The following is a 19,230-nucleotide window of genomic DNA, read 5'->3' as shown; positions in this document are numbered from 1 at the left end:
GATTGTATATCTAATAGAGTTCCTTTTATGAAGTTGGATGCCCCTGTGTGTGGTGCTTATATGTTTATATTATTGGTATATTTTCTCTTTATTGAGTATGAAGTAACCTCTGTATCTTCTGACTAGTTTTAATTTGAAATACATTTTGTCAGATATTAGACTATCTGATACCTTCTTGTTTCTTTGTTCCATTTGCTTGGAATACCTTTTTCCTTCCTTTTACCTTCAGGTGGTGTCAGGCATTCATGGTGAGGTGTGATTCTTGGAGGCAGTGTCTTTTTTAAAAATATTTTATTTATTATTTTTGTTTTATGTGTATGCGTTTATTACCTGCATGTAGATGAGTGCACCCGTGTTGTGCAGTGCCCTCAGAGAACAGAAGAGTCTGTCAGATCCCCAGGGACTGGAGTTACAGACAGTTGTTAGTTGCCATGTGGGTGCTGGGATTTGAACCCGGGTCTTCTGCAAGAGCAGCCAGTGTTCTTAACCACTGGGCCATCTCTCCAGCCCCCAGAGGCAGTGTCTTTTAACTGGGGAGATAAGACCATTAATATTGAGGGTTATCACTGAACAATGTTAATTTATTCCTCTTATGTTGGTATTGTAGTGCTGTTTTCTTAGATCTCTTTTGGTTAACGGTTTTTGGAAAATTTATTTATTCTTTCTGCCTTCTTGAGAGTGTTTAATCTTCTCTTCAGATCAAAGTTGTCTATTGAGTATTCTCTGTAGAGCTGGTTTGATGGACATAAATTTATTAAATTTCTTTTTATCATGGAAAGTTTTTCTTTCACCATCAATTACAACTGATAGTATACAGCTGGGTACAGTTGTCTGGGCTGAAATCTGTGTTCATTTCTGACTTGTAGGACTTGGGTCCAAGCCCTTTTGGCTTTCATAGTCTCCTTAGAAAAGTCAGCTCTTCTTCTGATAGGCCTGCCTTTTCGTGTGACTTGATCTTTCTCTCTCATAGCTTTATCTTTTCTTTGTTCTGTTTGTTTCATGTCTTGACTGCTATATGAAGTGTGGAGTTTCATTTCTGGTCCTGTCTTAAATATTTTACACTATTCATTCTTTTTGTTCTTTGTGATTTCACCTTTGACCTTCATATTGCTATATATTCAAGCTCACTGCTGTTTTCCTGCAGTGCTAAGTTTCTTTCTTGGGGCCACTCACATGCTAGGTGAGTGCTGTACCTCTCAACTATACCTAGGCCATGCCCATTCTCACTGATTCTTTCCTCAACCTCGTCTATACTGCTGGTGAGCCCATGAAAACATGCTTCTTTTCTGTTATCTTAGATTTCTGACATTTTCTTTTAATCATTTCTTCACAGTTTCATCTGCCTTCTAATATTATGCATTGGTTTTTGCTTGTTGTTTTATTTTTCTACTAGAACAGTTATTTTAACATAGATGCTTAAAATTCATGGTTTACAACCTCTGCCTTCCCGGAGTTGATATCTAATGGTCCTTTGCTTCAGATTGTGTTTCTTGCTGTTTTGTTTTTCTGGTTGAATTCCAGAGATGATGGTTGGATAAAGAAACTGAAGTAAATAGGTACATAGTTTGAGATTTCATGTTTATTTGGCCAGGACCTAGGATGGGCTTAGTTTGCTATTGCTACAGTTGTCTGAGGCTAAAATTTTCGCTAGCACCTATGTTTTTTATGTTGATTTCCTTAATAATTTTTTTTTGAGACAGATTCTCCCTGTAGCCCCAGCTGGCCTGGAACTCGCTGGCTGGCCTTGATCTGACAAAGATCTTCCTGCCTCTGTCCCTGGGTGCTGAGATTAAAGGTGTCTACCGCTACGCTTGACCGATTTTTTTCTTAAATTATAGTTCTTCAATAAGAATTGCTGTTCTTTCTGTTGTAATCCCTTCGTTATTGGTTATTGCAGCACTTTTAGCTGCTGGATGTCTGTTCCCGCTGAGCTCTGAATCTCTGCATGCACCTCTACCTGGGTTTTACAGCAGTAGCTTTCCTTATGACTTTAATTTTATGCTTGATTTAAGAACTGTTTACCAACTTGATCAGCTTTTTTCTTGTTCTGAAAATCGGTGTGATGACTTCCAAGCTTCAAACATGCTGGACTAGAAATGAGAAGCCTTGGGTCAGTCACTTTTTAATCTTTTGACTTCCTATTCCCTCTCTGTAAAATAAAGTAAAAATTTAAAAATGGAAAATAAATGAAATAGGATATTTCTAGGTAGCTAAACGCTTCTTAACTCTAGAATCTGGTTGATTCTGTCACCTGTGACTTTCAGAAATGACCATGCCCATTTGTGATATTTGTTGCCTTTCTACAGGCAGATCTTCAAGTGGACAAGGAGAGGCACAACTTCTTTGAGTCTTCTCTTGATTATGTCTATCAGATCCAGGAAGTTCAGGAGGCAAAGAAGTTCAATATTGTGGAGCCAGTAAGTTTTCTTGGTGAATATTCCAAAATTATTTTCGAAATGCCAAAGCTAATATGAAGAATACAGGTGAAAAATTTAAATCTTAAAGAATGTAAAGGACAGTCATCCCCAACCCCAGCAGTCTCTGTTGTCTCAGGTCCCTGGCCTAGCTATGGTCATGCTCCTCAGTACACCCACCATACTTGTAATTTGGCCGGCTCCATTGTTCTCTTTCTACCACATCATTCTCCTGGGCCTATCTCATGTCATACAGCCTTATAACTGGACCAGCTTTATCATTTCAACAAAACCTGCCCTGCCCTTGAGACTGTTCCCACATTCCCAGGTAGAGCTGGAGTCTGCAGCCTGGACATCAGCCAAGACAGACACAATCAAGTGTAAAATTAGCATGTTTTTTTGGTTACTACTGAATTAGAATCACCTCCATGCCTCCAATAAAAAAATCAACACTGACTGGTCTGCATACCAACTCAACTAGTAGCCACCCAGCATTCCCTGCCACTCAAGGCCACATGGAGTCTGTCTTAGACCCTTAGGCTGGAAGTTGCACCCAGTGATAGCTGAACTGAGAATAGCTCTCACACTCTATTTTCACATAAACACAGAGTGGTCCCTTGACTGAACACCAAGCACCACTCAGCTGCACCACAATCTGAAAAGTTGGGGTAACAGCAAACAAAGATACAAACACTCACTCAACAAAGACCACACCAGCTATCTATACCAAGAAATACCACCAATAACATAATTCAAGATGCCTAGGTCTCATAGCAAAAATACAAACAACATGAATGAACAAGACAGTATGTCTCCTGAAATTAGTATCCTCATCATAATGTTTCCTGAGAAAGACCATCTAGCTTTTGCACAAGACAATAATTTCAAAATAGAAATGATAAATATGTGAAAGGAACTCAAACTAGACATGAATACAAGATTAAATGAAGACCATAAAAATATAAACAGTTGAATGAAATAGCTACAACAATTCAATATATGAAATTACAGTTCAATAAGCAGAACAAATCTTTGAAGGAAAGCCAAACTGAAATTAAACTTGAAAAACTCATCAAGTCAGACAAAACGCTCAGAGGAAAGCCTCTCTAATACATTGGATCAAGTGAAAGAAGAATTTCAGATCTTGAAGATAAGAGAGAGAAAATGGATCACTCAGTCAAAGAAAATAATAATCTTTAAAACAACCAAGGAACAGAACATGCAGTACATCTGGGACATTATAGAAAAACCAAACCTATGAGTCACGGGTATCGAAGAAGGAGAAGCAGCCCAGGTCAAAGTCAAAGAAAATATTTTTAACAAAATCATAGATGAAAATTCCCGAACTTAAGGAAAGAGATGCCTATCAAGGTACAAGCAACATAGAGAACACCAAAGAGATAAAGCAGAACACTAAATGTGCACAATAAAGAAAAGATATTGAAAGCTGCTAGAGAGAAAGATCAAGTCATATATAAACTGACGCCTATCAGAATAATAGCTGATTATTCTATGGAGACTTTGAAAGCTAGAAGGGATTGGACTATTTACTCAAAATAATGAAATAATAAAGATGCCAGCCCAGACCACTATATCCAGCAAAGTTATGAGTTTTAAATAAAGGGAAACAAAAACTTTTCCTCATTAAGTCAGCTCAACAGAGGATAATAGAATGAATGCTTATGTCTGAAGAGATGATTAAACACATATAAGAGAGCACAGGAAATATATAAACAATTCTGGAAAAGTTAACAAAAAGAAATTTAAGAAAACTACATCACCACAACAAAATTATAGGAATTAATAAACATTGGTCAACAATAACTGTCAATATCAATGGCCTCAATTCCTTCCATAAAAAGACACAGAGTAACAAATTGGATTAGAAAACAGGATCCATAAATTTGCTGCCTCCACAATGCACACCGCACCATCAGTGATAGCCACCACCTTAGAGTAAAAGGGAGGAGAAAGTTATTCTAAGCAAATGGAACAAAGAAACAAGCAGGGATAAGTATTCTAATATCTGACTAAATAGACTTCAAACCAGTTGGAAGAGACTGGGAAGGGCATTTCATACTGATTAATGAAAAATCCACCAAGGGGATCCTACGCTCCTATACATAGGCCCAATACAGATAGGCACCTGGTTTCATAAAAGAAGCACTATTAGATCTAAAATCACAGAATGACCCAAACACAGTGATAGTGGCTGATATTAATGCTTTAGTCTCATCAATAGACAAGTCATCGAGAAAAAGTCTAAATAGAGAAACCCTGGAGTCAGATGACATCATAAATCAAATGGACCTGACAGATATTTATAGAACATTCCACCCAAACACTAAAGAATACACTTTCTTCATTTCTACTAAAATCAGGAACAAGACAAAATGTTCACTCTTTTCATTCCTGTTTACTGTAGTGCTTGAAGGTTTAGATAGAGCAATAAGACAAGTGAAGGATATAAAGTGGGTATAAATTAGACAGGAAGAAATCAAAGTAACCTTATTTTCAGATGATATGATTCTGTACATAAAAGACCGTAAAGACTCCACCAGAAAACTCCTAGAGCTGATAAACACATTCAGCAAAGCAGCAGGATACAGAATTAACACACAGAAATCAGTAGTCTTCCTTTATACCAATAACAAGCATACTGAGAAAGAAACCAAGGAATCAATTCCATTCATGGTAGCCTCATCAAATTAAAATATCTTGGACTAAATCCAACCAACAAAGTGAAAAAATGTATAATAAAAATTTTGAGACCTTGAACAAAGAAATTGAAAAAGATATCAGAAGATGGAAGACCTCACATGCTCATGACTCAGTAATATTGTGAAAAATGGTGATCTTACCCAAGATAATCTACAGATTCAATAAAATCCCCTTTAAAATTCTAATACAATTCTTCAGAAAAATTGAAAAAAATAAGCAACCCTTAATAATATATGAAGAGGTCAAGGCATCACCATCCCTGATTTCAAATTTTACTACAGAGTTATAATGATAAAAAGCAGTGTGGCACTGGCATAAAAATAGACACATTGATCGATGAAGTAGAATTTTGGATCCAAATTGAATCCACACACTTATAGTCCCCTGAGTTTTGACAAACAAGCTAAAAATACCTATTGGAAAAAAACATAACATGTTCATCAAGTGGTGATGAAAGAACTCGATAGCCACATGTAGCAGAATGAAACTACATCCCTATCTCACTCCTTGCACAAAATTCAAGTCCAAATGGATCAAGGATCTCAACTTTAGACCTGATACCTTGAATTTGATAGAGGAGATGTTAGGAAATACAATGAAACTTATAGGCAAAGGAAAGGATTGTCTGAGCAGGAACCCAATAGCACAGTCAACTGACTTATTTGACCTCATGAAACTAAAATGCTTCCATAAAACAAGGAATACCATCATATGAGTGAAGACACAACCTACAGAACTGGCAACAATCTTTACCAGCTTTACATCTGAAAAACACTTAATATCTAGAATATACAAGTAACTTAATAAACCTAAGCATCTAAAACAAATGATGAAAAATGCTGACAAGGATGTGGGAAAAGGGGAACTTGTACTCACTGCTGGTGGGAGTGCAAACTGGTGTAGCCACTATGGAAATCAGTGTGGAGAGTCCTCAAAAATCTAAAAATGAATTAACCACATGACCCAGTCATAGTGCTCTTGGACATATACACAAAGGACTCTATATCCTTCTACAGAGACGCCAGTTCATGAATTTTCATTGCTGCTCTATTCACAATAGCCAGGAAATGAAAAAAAGAAAGGTGTCCATCAGCTGATTAATGGAAAACAAAAGTATGACATATTTACCAATGGAGTATTATTTTGTTAAGAAAAATGAAATTAGAAATTCACAAGTAAATGGATGGAATTGGAAAAAAATCATCTTGAGTGAGGTGACCCAGACCCAGAGAGACAAACATTGTATGTTCTCTCTCAAAATAAGATGTCCCCCAGTTAAAGTACCCCAAATTTCTCCTTGGGATAGATAGTAATGAAAAATTTCCCAACTCAAAAAAGCCCATGGCCAGATGTATATAGTGAAGAATTCTACCAAACCTTCAAAGAAGACTAGTATCAGTACCCTTCCAATTATTTTGTAAAATGGGTCGTGAAGGAACACTCCCAAATTCATTCTGTGAAGCCAGCATTACTCTAATACCAAACCCAGACAAAGGCCCAACTACTAAAGAAAATTATAGATCAATCTCTCTGATGAACATAGATGCAAGAAATCTCAATAAAATACTTGCAAACTGAATGAAAGAACACATCAAAAAGAAAAAATTATCCACCATGATCAAGTTGGCTTCATCCCAGTGATGCACGTTAGGGCTCAACACATACAAATTAGTAAATGTAATCCACCATATAAGCAGACTCATGACAGAAACCACATGATTATCTCATTAGATGCAGAACCGGTCTTTGACAAAATCCAGCATCCATTCATAATAAAAGTCACGGAGAACCTAGGGATATGGTGGATACAGCTCAACATAATATAGCCAATATACTACAAGCCCACAGCCAATATCATACTAAATGTGAAAAAAACTGAAAGCGTTCTCATTAAAATCAGGAACAAGACAAAGATGTCCACTCTCTCTATTCCTGATCAATACAGCACTTGAAGTCTTATAGAGCAGTAAGACAAATGAAGGAGATGAAAGGATACAAATAGGAAAGCCAGAGGTCAAAGTATCTTTATTTGCAGCTGATATAATTCTATTTTTAAAAACCCCGAAGACTATCAGGAACTCCTAGAGCTAATAAATACATTCAGCAATGTAGCAGTATGTAAAATTAACACCCCCCCCAAATCAGTAGCCTTCCTATATACCAATAACAAACATACCAAGAAAGAAGTCCTGGAAATCATCCTGTTCATAATAGCCTCAAAATTCATAAAATATCTTCAAACAAATCTAACAAATGAAGTGAAGGGTTTTTATAACAGAAAACTTTAATACATTGAAGAAAGAAATTTAAGTTAATACCAGAAGGTTGAAAGACCTCCCATGATCATTGATTGGTAGAATTAATATTGTGAAAATGGCCATCCTATCAAAAGCATTCTACAAATTCAATGCAATACCCATTAAAATTCCAACAAAATTCTTCACAGAAATTGAAAAAAATAATTTCAAATTTCATATGGAAACACAAAAACCCTCAGGACAGCCAAAATAATCCTGAAGAGTAAAAGAACTGCTGGAGTCATTACCATCCCTGATCTCAAATTATACTACAGAGATATTGTAATAAAAACGGCATAGTATTGGCATAAAAACAGACACATCGCTAAGTTGAATAGAATTGAGGACCCAGATTTAAATTCATGCATTTACAGTTACTTGATTTTTGATAAGGGAGCCACAAATACACACTGGAGAAAAAGCAGCATGTTCAAGAAATGCTGCTGGTCAAACTGGATAGCAGCATATGGAAGAATGAAACTAGATCTGTATGTCTCACCATGCACAAAACACAACTCCAAGTGGATCAAGGACCTCAGTATAGGACCTGATACCCTGATACCCAGATAGAGAAGAAAGCAGGGAATACATTGGAACTTATAGACACAGTAAAGAACTTTTTGAACAGGACTCCTATACTGTAAACATTAAGTCCAAAAATTGCCAGATGGCACCATACAAAACTAAAAAGCTATTGTACATCAAAGGACACCCTCAATCAAGTGAAGAGACAGACTGGGAAAAAAATCTTTACCAGCTATATCTCTGGCAGAGGGTTGGTATCTAGAATATACAAATAATAATAATAATAAAAACATTTAAAAAATCCCAATTTAAAAATGGGGCAAGGAGCTGAGCAGGGATTTCTCTAAAGATGAAGCACAAATAACTGAGAAATACTTAAAAAGATGCTCAATGTCTTTAGTCATCAGGGAAACACAGATTAAAACTACTTTGGTTAAGATCCAAAAAACAAAAGTGACAAATGCTGACGAGGATGTGGAGAAAGGGGAAATCTCATGCACTGCAAAACCAAGTAAATCAGTGTGCAAACCAAAGAAATCAGTGTGGAGATTCCTCAGAAAGCTCAAAATTGGTCTACAGTATTATCCAGCCATACCACTCTTGTGACATGACATAAACTTGTAATCCTAGCACCTAGGGAGCTGAGGCAGGACAATTATGAGTTTTGGGTCTGCTTGGAATACAACGTTAAAATCTTTCTCAGCATCATTTGGAGAAGTGATAGACATTTCAAAATAATAGAGGATGCTCTTGTTGGTTTCATTCCTGATGAGCAAGGAGAATCCAAGGGGCAAAGCGTCGAACCTCACTGAAAAATCAAAGGAAGAAGATGAATGCCAAATGTCTAGTCAACCATGCACATCTTTGGCAAAGGTCCCAGCAAAGAAGACAAAACAAAAAAAGTCAGTGAAAGATAACAAAGATACTAATCCAAAAAAGAAAGCACCAAGATGCTGAGACTCAAAAACTTCCTCAAGACAGTTCCTCCCTTGCCTACCAAACTGCCTCCAGTCAAGGAGATTCACCCGGATATTTTGTGATATTGGTGCCAGAAGTTAGAGCTGAACAGCAAAGGCCAGAAATTAGATGCATACAAACGACTTTGAAAACATGCAGACCAAAAGCTCTATGTGAATAATATTCCTGAGACATCAAGAGGCCAGGGTGAAGACAATGCAAAAAAAAATCCCTGAAGATGGAAAAGGAGGAAATGCTGCGTTCCGGGAGGACTACTCCCTCTGAGGTGGTCCTTGCCATGGAGGAGCATTTGCCTGCCTTTAGTGAGTCCCCTGTTCTCTATGAAGAAGTCAGTACCGCTGTAGTGACCACCTCTACCCCTGAGGCAATGTTCACCTCTTGGGCCAGAATTGCAGCCAGTGCTGAGAGGATGGAGGCAGTGAAGCCCTCAGAGCCACCAGAGCCTATGGGGACATGTGGTGCCTGCCTCATGGGAGAGTCTCTCTATAGACTCCAGTGGTTGGGTTTTGCTGCAGTTCCATGCTGGGCAAGCCTGAGTACCAGAAAAGAAAGGCAGAGTAGGTGCACTCTTCCTGCTTCCTGCCTGCACATTCCCACCCCGCACCTGGAGCACAACATGCTGTGCCCCAGATGTGTTCACAGGAACAAGGCCTTAATTAAGAGCCTCCAGTGAGATTGGAGTACCAAGATAAAGGAACCTTTGTGAGGTTTGGGCTACTTTTCTGATGTCACCTGCTCATGTGGAGTGGCCTATGGTACTGCAGCCATGGCTGAGACTGATGGGGGCTCTGTCTGTGCCCTCTGAGATGCCCACCTCATCCAGAAACTATTGGACATTTTTCACTAGTCATAGAGGGGCAAGCAGCTTCAGAAGAGCCAGTGAGGCTACTGAAAACTTCAACAGTAACATCTTTGGGTTCATTGTGATGGCTCTGGACAGTGCAGAAGTATCCATTCCACCCCTGCCCCCATTGTGTGAAGACAAGAAAGTGTTCTATGTGTTTTGCTCCAAGAAGGCCCTGGGGCAGGGGTATGAGGTCTCCAGATCTGACAGTTGTTTATTCTGTCACCAGCACAGAAAGTTCACAACCATCGAAGCAGTCTATTTCAAGGTTTAGTCTACACCTCTGGCCTCTGCATGTCCTCCTCCCTGACCCCCTGAGTTGTGTAATATACTGTCTGTGTCAGTGTGGAGTGCTTGCGTTTGTATTCTGTTGTTTCAGAATATTATATCAAATCTAAAAAATATAATAGGGAACATAAAGTTGAGGGGGGAGTAATGTTGGGGTGGAGATGAGGCAGGTAGTATGAATATAATAAAGATAAACAATATGAAATTCTCAATAAAAATAAAGAAAAATAAATACATTTTGGAGGGCTGAGGATATAGTTCGGTATTAGGATTCTTGCTTAGCATGTGCAAGCCCCTGTTTCTATATCTAGAACTTAAAAATGATATTTTGGAGGTAAAAGTAGAAATTTCTTATGAATTGGACTGAAGTGTGTGTAAAGAGAAATCAGGAGTGATTCTTTAGTTTCCTATTTGAATGACTGATGGGTGATAATTCTGTTTCCTGAGATAAAGAAGTCTGAGAGAGAACCAGAGATTATTATGAATATAAGTGTGAGTTTATTCCCCATATCTCCACCGCATGTATGTCAAAAATGTACATGTATATGTGAATTATATAGTTTTATATGTACTTAGGTTTATAGCTTGTTTATATCTGGTATATGCATGTGCATTTATATGCACTAACCTATTTGTTTTCTACAACAAATGGAGCAATTTTTCTTCTACCTATTTTTCTTTACCAACATCGAACATTTATTTGAAATATTTATAATTTGGTAGATGAACGTTATATTTACTCTTAGTTTTGTTAATATATTTGGTTTTTAATAGGGTTGAATTCTTTAAAAATTAAATTCATTGTTTTTATTGGAAGGGTGCATGTGTGGATGTCAGAGGGCAACTCTGGAGTCAGTTCTCTCCATCTTTATGTGGGTTCTGAGGATTGAACTCAGATTGCCAGACTTTCTTAGTAAGCACCTTTACCTGCTGAGGTACCTTGTTTGCCCTGGGTTGAATGTTTAGAACATTAAAAAACATACTGTTCACCATTTGTGTTCCATCTTCTGCAAGATGGTCTACTGTATGCCAGTCCTGAGAATATATAGGTTTAGTGTCCCTTATTCAAAAGATTTGGAACAAGAAGTGATTTGAATTTTGGAATTTTTAAAATTTTGGAATATTTTCTTACATATAGTGGAATATTTTGGGGGTGAGTGCCAAGTTTAAATACAAAAGACATTTGTATTTCATATATGCCTCATATACATATTTTAAAAATAATTTTATGCAATATTTTTAGTGTGCCTGCATTTTATTCCCAGGGTACCTAGACATGTCACATGAGGTGAGGTAAAGGTTTCCAGTTGTGGTATTGCATCTGTGCTTAAATTTTCAGATTTTAGAATCAGATCTTTGGATGAGAGCTGTTCTGTCTGTCTAGAGAAAAAGATGCAGTCCATTCCTGTAGTATCTAAATTCTGAGTGGCTTTCTATAGGATCTAAAAAGGACTATGTGAATATATCAGTTATTTGCTTTCTGAAACTGCATATGGGTTAAATATTGAGCCTGATATGAGAATAGTTACGTGTATATCAGTTTTTGATTGTATTACCACTCTTAACAGTGTATAGAGGAAACATTTGAGATTTTTTCACTGACTTTGTGGTTTCTGTGTTTGATTAATAAGGAAATACTGGTGATAAATTAAGTTTTAAATGTAAATTTTGCTTGTTTCTCTTAGGTCTTGGCTTTTCTTCATAGCCTCTTCATTTCCAACAGCTTGACTGTGGAACTCACACAGGACTTCCTCCCATACAAACAGCAGCTCCAGCTCAGTTTACAGAATGTGAGTTGCATGTGGATTTCTTTACCTGTCTTTCCAATCAAATTTCTGCCTCAGTAGCCTTAACTTTGGAATTACAGGTAATTGCATTACAGCCTATTTGTCAGGGAAATGTGCTGTAGAGTGCAAACATTTTAGTATACTGGAGTGTTGATCTTTGTTTCAACGTTTCCCTGTCTTCGAGGCTGCTTGCTGTTCAAACCTATCCTCCTACCCATGAATACCTTCATCTAGCCAGTATTTATCTTATTTTACTTTATTTTATTTTTAAATTTATTATATATATTTTTTTATTTATTATTTTTATTTTATGTATATTTATTGCCTGAATGTATGTGAGTACACCTGTTTCATGCAATGCTGTGGAGGTCAGAAGAGGGCATCGGATTCCCCTGGAACTGGAGTTAAGGACAGTTCGCGGCAGCCATGTGGGTGCTGGGAATTGAACCTAGATCCTTTGCAAGAGCAGTCAGTGCTCTTAACCGCTGAGCCATCTCTGCAGCCACATCTTATTTTATCTTTAATATAAGTAATATTTTATTGACTTTTAGAAAATTTTATACAATGTATTTTGATCATGCTCTGATCTGCCATCTCCTCTCAGATCCACCCTGACTTATTATCCCCACAACTTCATGCCCTATTATTATTTATTATTTTTAAAAAGGCCTATTGACTAATTTATGTTCCCCAAATGCTCTTGGATGTGGGCTCATACCCTGGAACCTGGTCAACCTTCCTAACGTCATATCCTTAAAGAAGACTGACTCCCTTACCCAGCAGGTATCAATTGCCAACAGTTCCCCAGCTAGCATTGAGATTTCTTGCCCACCTCCCCACATCAATGCTGGGATTTAGTCTGGATTGAGCTTGTGTAGGTCCTGTACATGCTGTCACAATTGCTGTGAGTTCATAAGGGTAACTTCCCTACTGTCTGGAAAACCCTGTTTCCCTTGTAGTTGTCTATCACTTTTGGCTCTTACAGTCTTTCTGCTCCTTTTTCTGCAATGATTCCCGAGCCTTGGGAGGAAGAGATGTGACATAGATGTCTCACTTAGAGCCAAACACTCCACAGTATCATTATTTTCTGCACATTGAACAGTTGTGGATCTTTGTGCTAATCACCATATGCTGCAAGTACAAGCTCTTCTGGTGAGAACTGAGCGATGCTTTAATCTGTGGGTATAACAATAAGTCATTAGGAGTAGGTTTAATACTTTGCCCATTTCACACAATAATAGTAGCTTTCTAACTTCCATAGTGCTAGAAGGTGTTATGTATGCTAGCAGAAGAGAAAAGTAATCATCAGTCTTGCCCAGTTCTGAACTCTTCAAGCTATAATAACCACTGAACTGGCAAGATATGCCTATTGGTGCAAGAGTGGTACCAATGTTATGAGAGTAACCAAACACTTTATGATTGGATTTAAGACCCACTTCTCAAGATGGAGCCCGTACCTGGCACTGTTTCCTGGGCCAAGAACTGTGGTTAGGCAGGTCCTAGGTCATAGGGAAGATCCTACTTCTTAAGTGTTGATATTTTGCTATGTCTCTCCCAGATTAGAATCCAGCTGCAGGCTTATTTAAGTATAGAACCTAAGCTAATTACCTAAGACAGTTAAGACAGTCATTGTGAGTTTTATTACTATGAGCATCTTCATTTTCTTCCTTCTCTCATTAGTAGACGTAAACAAATCAATTTTAAGGACTTCTCTACCTTCTTTTTTATGCTCATTCTTATAAATGAACATAAGCACAGTGTTTTTATATTGGAACATATATATTGTTACATATATTCTTTTGCTCATTTGCTTATTTAACCCACATTTGATGAGTATATATGAGTACCATGAAAATACGTTTTGTATAAAGCAGTGTGAAAGACTCTGGGTATACCATAATGAAGCATTAACGTCTTTCTGTCTTGAAGGAGCATGCAGTTTATTTGAGGAGAGACATAAATACAGATATATCATAATCCCTTATGATAACTGTTAGAGTCAATCCAACATTTTGAAATATTTTATTTACTTTTTAAAAATTTTATGTGTGTGAGTGCATTGCCTATATGTATGTAAGTGCAAAGCCCATGAAGGTCAGAAGAGGGCGTCAGATCCCCCGGAGCCAGAGTCATGGACTGTTCTTAGCCACCATGTGTGTGCTGGGACCTGAATCCAGGTCCTGTGCGAGAACAGGCAGTGCTCTTAAATGCTGTACCATCTCTCCAGCCCCATAAACCAGCATTTTTTAGAGCAACAGAGAGAATGGAACAGTTGCTTGTCTGGTAGAATCAAACAAGGTCTGGTGGCATTGCCTGGGTGTTACAGTGCTTGGTATTCAAAGATGTTGTCTAATTTAAAAATCCTGATAAGCTGCTTGTTTTCGGGGATTGTAATTTATAGTTTTTCCTACTTTTTCTTTCTGCATTCACTCCTTCCTTTTGGGTCGTCTCCTTTACCCAAATGAGAGAGTCCCTGTTTTCTGCCTATTTACAAAACCTTCCTACAGTCAAGTTAATCACTGGAGCCCTATTCCATGAGTAACTTGACAAAAGTGAGCTTACTATCAAACCTCTGCATATATACTCATGACCGACACATTGTCAGTATTGTTGACAGTCGGGGCCAAACAGTAAGACAACAAATATCTTCTTCACTGACATCATGAAGTTTCCATGGGGACCGTTCTCCACAATTGTCCTTAAAGTAAAGGTCAGTGTAATCTTAGAATGTTAAAGTTCTTTATTTACTGGAAACTTGTATTAATCTCACTGGGGAAAAAAACTCTCTGCTGTGACCTTTTGAGTATATTGATATCTTTATTTTTGTTTCCTTTCTAGTGTATAGTGCCATTAAACTCTATAATTATTTCCTTGTCATTCCACTATTTAGCATTTTTGCTGTTTTAGCACTTGCTGTGAGCAGAGAAATCACTGTAGTATTTCTGTGATTGGTAAATAACTTATTCCTGATTATGGTAATGATGGTAATGATTATAATGATTTCTTGACAGACAAGAAATCATTTCTCCAGTACCCGGGAAGAGATGGAAGAACTTAAGAAAAGGATGAAAGAAGCTCCTCAGACCTGCAAACTTCCGGGACAGCCAACCATTGAAGGCTATCTCTACACACAAGAGAAATGTGTGTAGACAGCCACTGGGTTCCAGGGGTTCCAGGCTTGACACTTCACCTTTCTGAACTCAGATAATCCTTGTTGTTGGTAGATTCCAGCTAGCTACAACTCCTTTGAGGGCAGGGTAGGATTAGCAAAAGTATAAAAGAAGGAAACTTGAGGGAAATTTAAAAGTGACCTTATTAAGTCTCTAGAGTAGTTAGATCTAAATTTTCTCTGAAATTCAAAAATGCGGAATATTAATTATGTACTGGTGAACTTTGGGGCAAAAAAGTGGTAGGGTATGCTTAACCAGATAGGACTTAACATGTATAACAGAATGTATGAAATCCAGTGGGGTTATGGGGGGCAGGCAGGAGGGAGGGGGTCTAAGTTTGATTAACATCTAATGTATGAAATGCACAAAAACTCAATAAAATATACATTGTTAAAAAGAAGGTAGGGTAAAGGAGGCAGAAAAATCATATTTATCATACCTACCATGTTCAGTGCTTTGAAAACCTTATGCCATTTAATCTTCTACCTAATTCTCATTTTACACTTGAGAACACTGAGGCTCAGACCAGACCTCAGATTAAGTTCAGGTGTGCTATTCCAAACCCAAAGTAAGCAATAGGCTTGGGGATCTGCCTGAAATATAGGAGGCCGTGGGTTCATGTCTGTGACTGGAGAGAAAAAAAGAAAAGCAATCAGTAAATAGCTTCTATTTTAGGGAGGCGAAGAATTCTGCTAACTCACTTTTGCCTGTCTTTGTAGGGGCTTTGGGGATATCCTGGGTGAAATACTACTGCCGCTATGAGAAAGAGACCAAGACACTCACCATGATGCCCATGGAGCAGAAACCAGGTGCTAAGCAGGTTCGTTCTTATGAGTGCTACTTTTTTGAGATTGCATCTCAGAAAAGAATAAATGTTGACTTTATCAAATAATCAACTCCATCATTCTCATACAAAAGCCATGATTTTATGTGCTCTTTTTGGCCTAAGTTTGCTTGGGCCTCAACCAATTCAGGCCCATCATTGCTTTTCTTTTGGTTTTTGAGAAAAGAGCCTTGCTCTGTGACCTGGGCTAGCTGGAACTCACTGTGGAGCTCAGGCTTACCTTGATCTCACAGCAAGTCTCCTGCCTTGGCATCTTGAATTCTTGGATTACAGGTGTGTACTACCATAGCCAGCTCCTTCTATTAGGCCCTATGAAGATGCTTTTAAGATTCAGCTTGTTTTTTATTACATTTTGGTGTTCATTTTGCAAAGAAAATAGTCAAATGTGGATAATTATTTTAAGTAATGAGTTTTAAACATATGAATTAATTTCCAAAATGTCTTTATTAAACACAGATACTTGGTGCCTTATGTTACAACCACCTATACCCACATTAAAATATCTTTAAGCTGTCTTCGAGCTTGCTGTGTCATTAAAGATGACCTTGAGCTTCTGATCCTCCTGCCTCTATGGCCTGAGTCCTATGGATTACAAGTATGTGTCACCATGCCTGGTTCTTGCAGAGCTAAGGATGAAACCCTGGACTTGGTGTGTGCTACTTCAAACTGAGCTACTTTCCCAGTATCTATTTCTTTTACTTATTTTGCACAAATTATTTTACAGAGTCTGGAAATTAACTTTCTTCTCATAAATAGTAATATCTCTTAGACTTTTTCCTTTCTGCTCAAAAGAGCATTTTTCCAAGGACAAACACAGCAGACACCACTTTCTTACACTTATACTAGCGCAAGTCTTCCCTTAGTTTGCCTTCCCTTCTTCCCTTTTCATTGAGTGGCTGCTTGCAAAACTGCAGTCATGTCAGTCTAAGCAATTGTAATGTGGAATCCTTAATGGGATGGAAAGAGGAACTTGGTTCCCCATTTGCAAGGTATTGATTGGGTAGAAGCAGTTATTTGAATTTATCCAAATTGTATTTGGAAATAATTTCTTCTTTTCAGTCCTCTGACTGAGTTCCTAGTAGTAGTTCATGTTTCTGAAATATAAATAATACAAATAAATGATATTGTGATAATAATAATAGTAGCACTTATAAAAACTCCTTTTTCCCAAATGCCAGTTGTTTGCTCAGCACTGAGCTAGACCATGTGCCTTATTTCATCTCCCTGAAGCACCGTAGAATAGATATCATAAACTCAATTTGGAGAGAGATTGGCTCTTTTTCTTGCTGGGACAGTTACCAGTGTCCCCTAGTAGCTCAAACTGTAAAATCTCATTTGTGTTATAATACTCAGTTTACTGGTTACCTAGAGTTTCATCCTTTATCCTTTCCTGTTAGAAATTACAAAAAGACAGAGTGCTGGATTTGAGTCTAATGAACTGGGTTTATGGAACCAGTAAGATGGCTCACCAGGTAAAGGAGCTTGCTGCTGAGTCTAACAGTCTGAGTTCAAACTCTTAAGTTGCCCTCTGACTGCCACACCTGTTGCTGTAGCATGTTTTACCCGCCACATACACACATACAAAATAAAGTACAATCGAATGAAGGACTGGGTTGAAATCCTCATTCCATGATATACTTGTTTTTTGGTCTTGAGTAAATTATTTAATGTTACTCAGGCCCAACTTCCTTCTCAGAAAAGTGAAAAGGATGATGATTGAGTCAATAAATTTTTACTGAGACCTACTTACTCTGGAACAGAGATATAAAGATGAATAAGACAACATCCTTGAGAATTTCTTAGTCAAGCAAGGGAATCAGACATGAAAACAGGACGTTTTCATATTAGGTACAAAGCATACATTAGGTAATACGTGGGGTTGAGGGAAAAGTTGTGTGCATTACAAAACAGGTAGCAGTCTAACCAGACCAAGAGCACTGAGTCAATTGGGTGGAGTGAACTGTATATGCAAAACCATGGAGTCATTAAAGAGCACGGTTTGTGTGTATGAAGTATTTTGCACCAGTGGGACATAAAACATTTAGTGGTCGCTGGAGATGGGGTTGGGACAGTGGGTGGGGCTACTGTACTGATGATGCTGAATGGGGCAAAAGTCTAAAGAAGGAAGGTGACTACATGGCTCTCTCATTCACCTTGAAAGACATCCCAAGTGTTGAGATAAGAAAGGCGTATTAAAGATTAATACAGGGTTGAGTTTTTATAGCAGAATAGCAAAAGATTTGTCTCAGAGGCCAAATATGCAATGAGAGGGAAGCACCAGATAGCCACAAATATCATAAGCTAGACTTATTTATATATTTATTATAATTTTATGTGACTCTTTTAAATTTTGAGACAGTATTTCACTGTGTAATCCAGGCTGGCCTCAGACTTGTTAACTTCTTCACTCAAGTTCTGAGTGTTGGAATTACAAGTGTACCTATACCCCTATGCTTGAACCTGGTTTAAATCTGTTTACTTTTTGGCATTGAATAAACTGGCATTTGGTCATACTATTGATTTGGATGATATAGTTTCTAGCTACACACCTGGAGCTTAAGTAGTGTTTCGGAATTTGAGACAGTAGGCCAATCATGCTATTGTTATTTAAGAAATTGTGAAGTTACCACTCAGAAGGAAAATGGATTTACCATGGTGACATAGCTAGTAAATGGCATAATTAAAACAACAGATTTTAAGCTTCTTAGTTTAGTACTACTTGGACTTTACCAACTTTAGTGACATTAAGCCATTTTTACCTCTCTGAAATTCACTTCTGTCTAAGGGTTAGAGTGAGGAAAGTTTGGTTTAAAAATGTTACAGATAGCCGGGTGTGATGGTACACGCCTTTAATCTCAGTGCTCTGGAGGCAGAGGCAGGTGTATCTCTGTAAGATTGAGACAAGTGTGATCTACATAATGAGTTTCAGACCAGGTGGGGCTAAAGGGAGACTGTGTTTCAAAAAAACTACAGCTCATAGTACATTACCAAGTAATAAAAGCACCTTGCATAATATGTGGCTCATTGTAAATGTTAAATAAATGCAATATCTCTTTCTGGTGCCACAGTGTCTTTGTTTCAATCATATGGGAGAGACAGACAATGGGAAAGCAGGCACTTTTTCTGTGACCACCCTGGGCTATGGTGGATTTATTCCCCACAGGACTATGATGAGATACAATATCCTACATGTATCAAATACCAAATGACTATTTCCCCCACTTTTGTCCTATTTTTGGAGACTGCTTTTGTCATTTTTGTCATCCTCCAGAGTCTGAAGGTGGAGTCCACAAAAGCCTGCCTTTTTGCCTTTCCACCTTTTTAAAAAATTTTATTTATTATGTTTATTTTATGTGTATTCA

The 19,230-nt window shown here is 37.8% G+C and overlaps 1 protein-coding gene across 1 annotated transcript in view; it reads left to right on the top strand.

The window, feature by feature from the left end:
- Window positions 1-19,230, top strand: part of Ophn1 (oligophrenin 1) — a 417,268-nt gene that overhangs the window by 215,831 nt on the left and 182,207 nt on the right. Inside the window, exons 7-10 of the mRNA XM_008844367.3 lie at window positions 2,307-2,417; window positions 11,753-11,857; window positions 14,866-14,995; window positions 15,744-15,844. Coding sequence (XP_008842589.1) covers window positions 2,307-2,417; window positions 11,753-11,857; window positions 14,866-14,995; window positions 15,744-15,844 — 447 coding nt within the window. The remainder of the gene's footprint in view (window positions 1-2,306; window positions 2,418-11,752; window positions 11,858-14,865; window positions 14,996-15,743; window positions 15,845-19,230) is intronic.

The sequence above is a fragment of the Nannospalax galili genome, unplaced genomic scaffold (genome assembly GCF_000622305.1).
Source record: "Nannospalax galili isolate Female #2095 unplaced genomic scaffold, S.galili_v1.0 scaffold280, whole genome shotgun sequence".
Lineage (NCBI taxonomy): Eukaryota > Metazoa > Chordata > Mammalia > Rodentia > Spalacidae > Nannospalax > Nannospalax galili.
The sequence above is the reverse complement of the archived record's forward strand: the minus strand, read 5'-3'. Positions and strand labels throughout refer to the sequence as shown.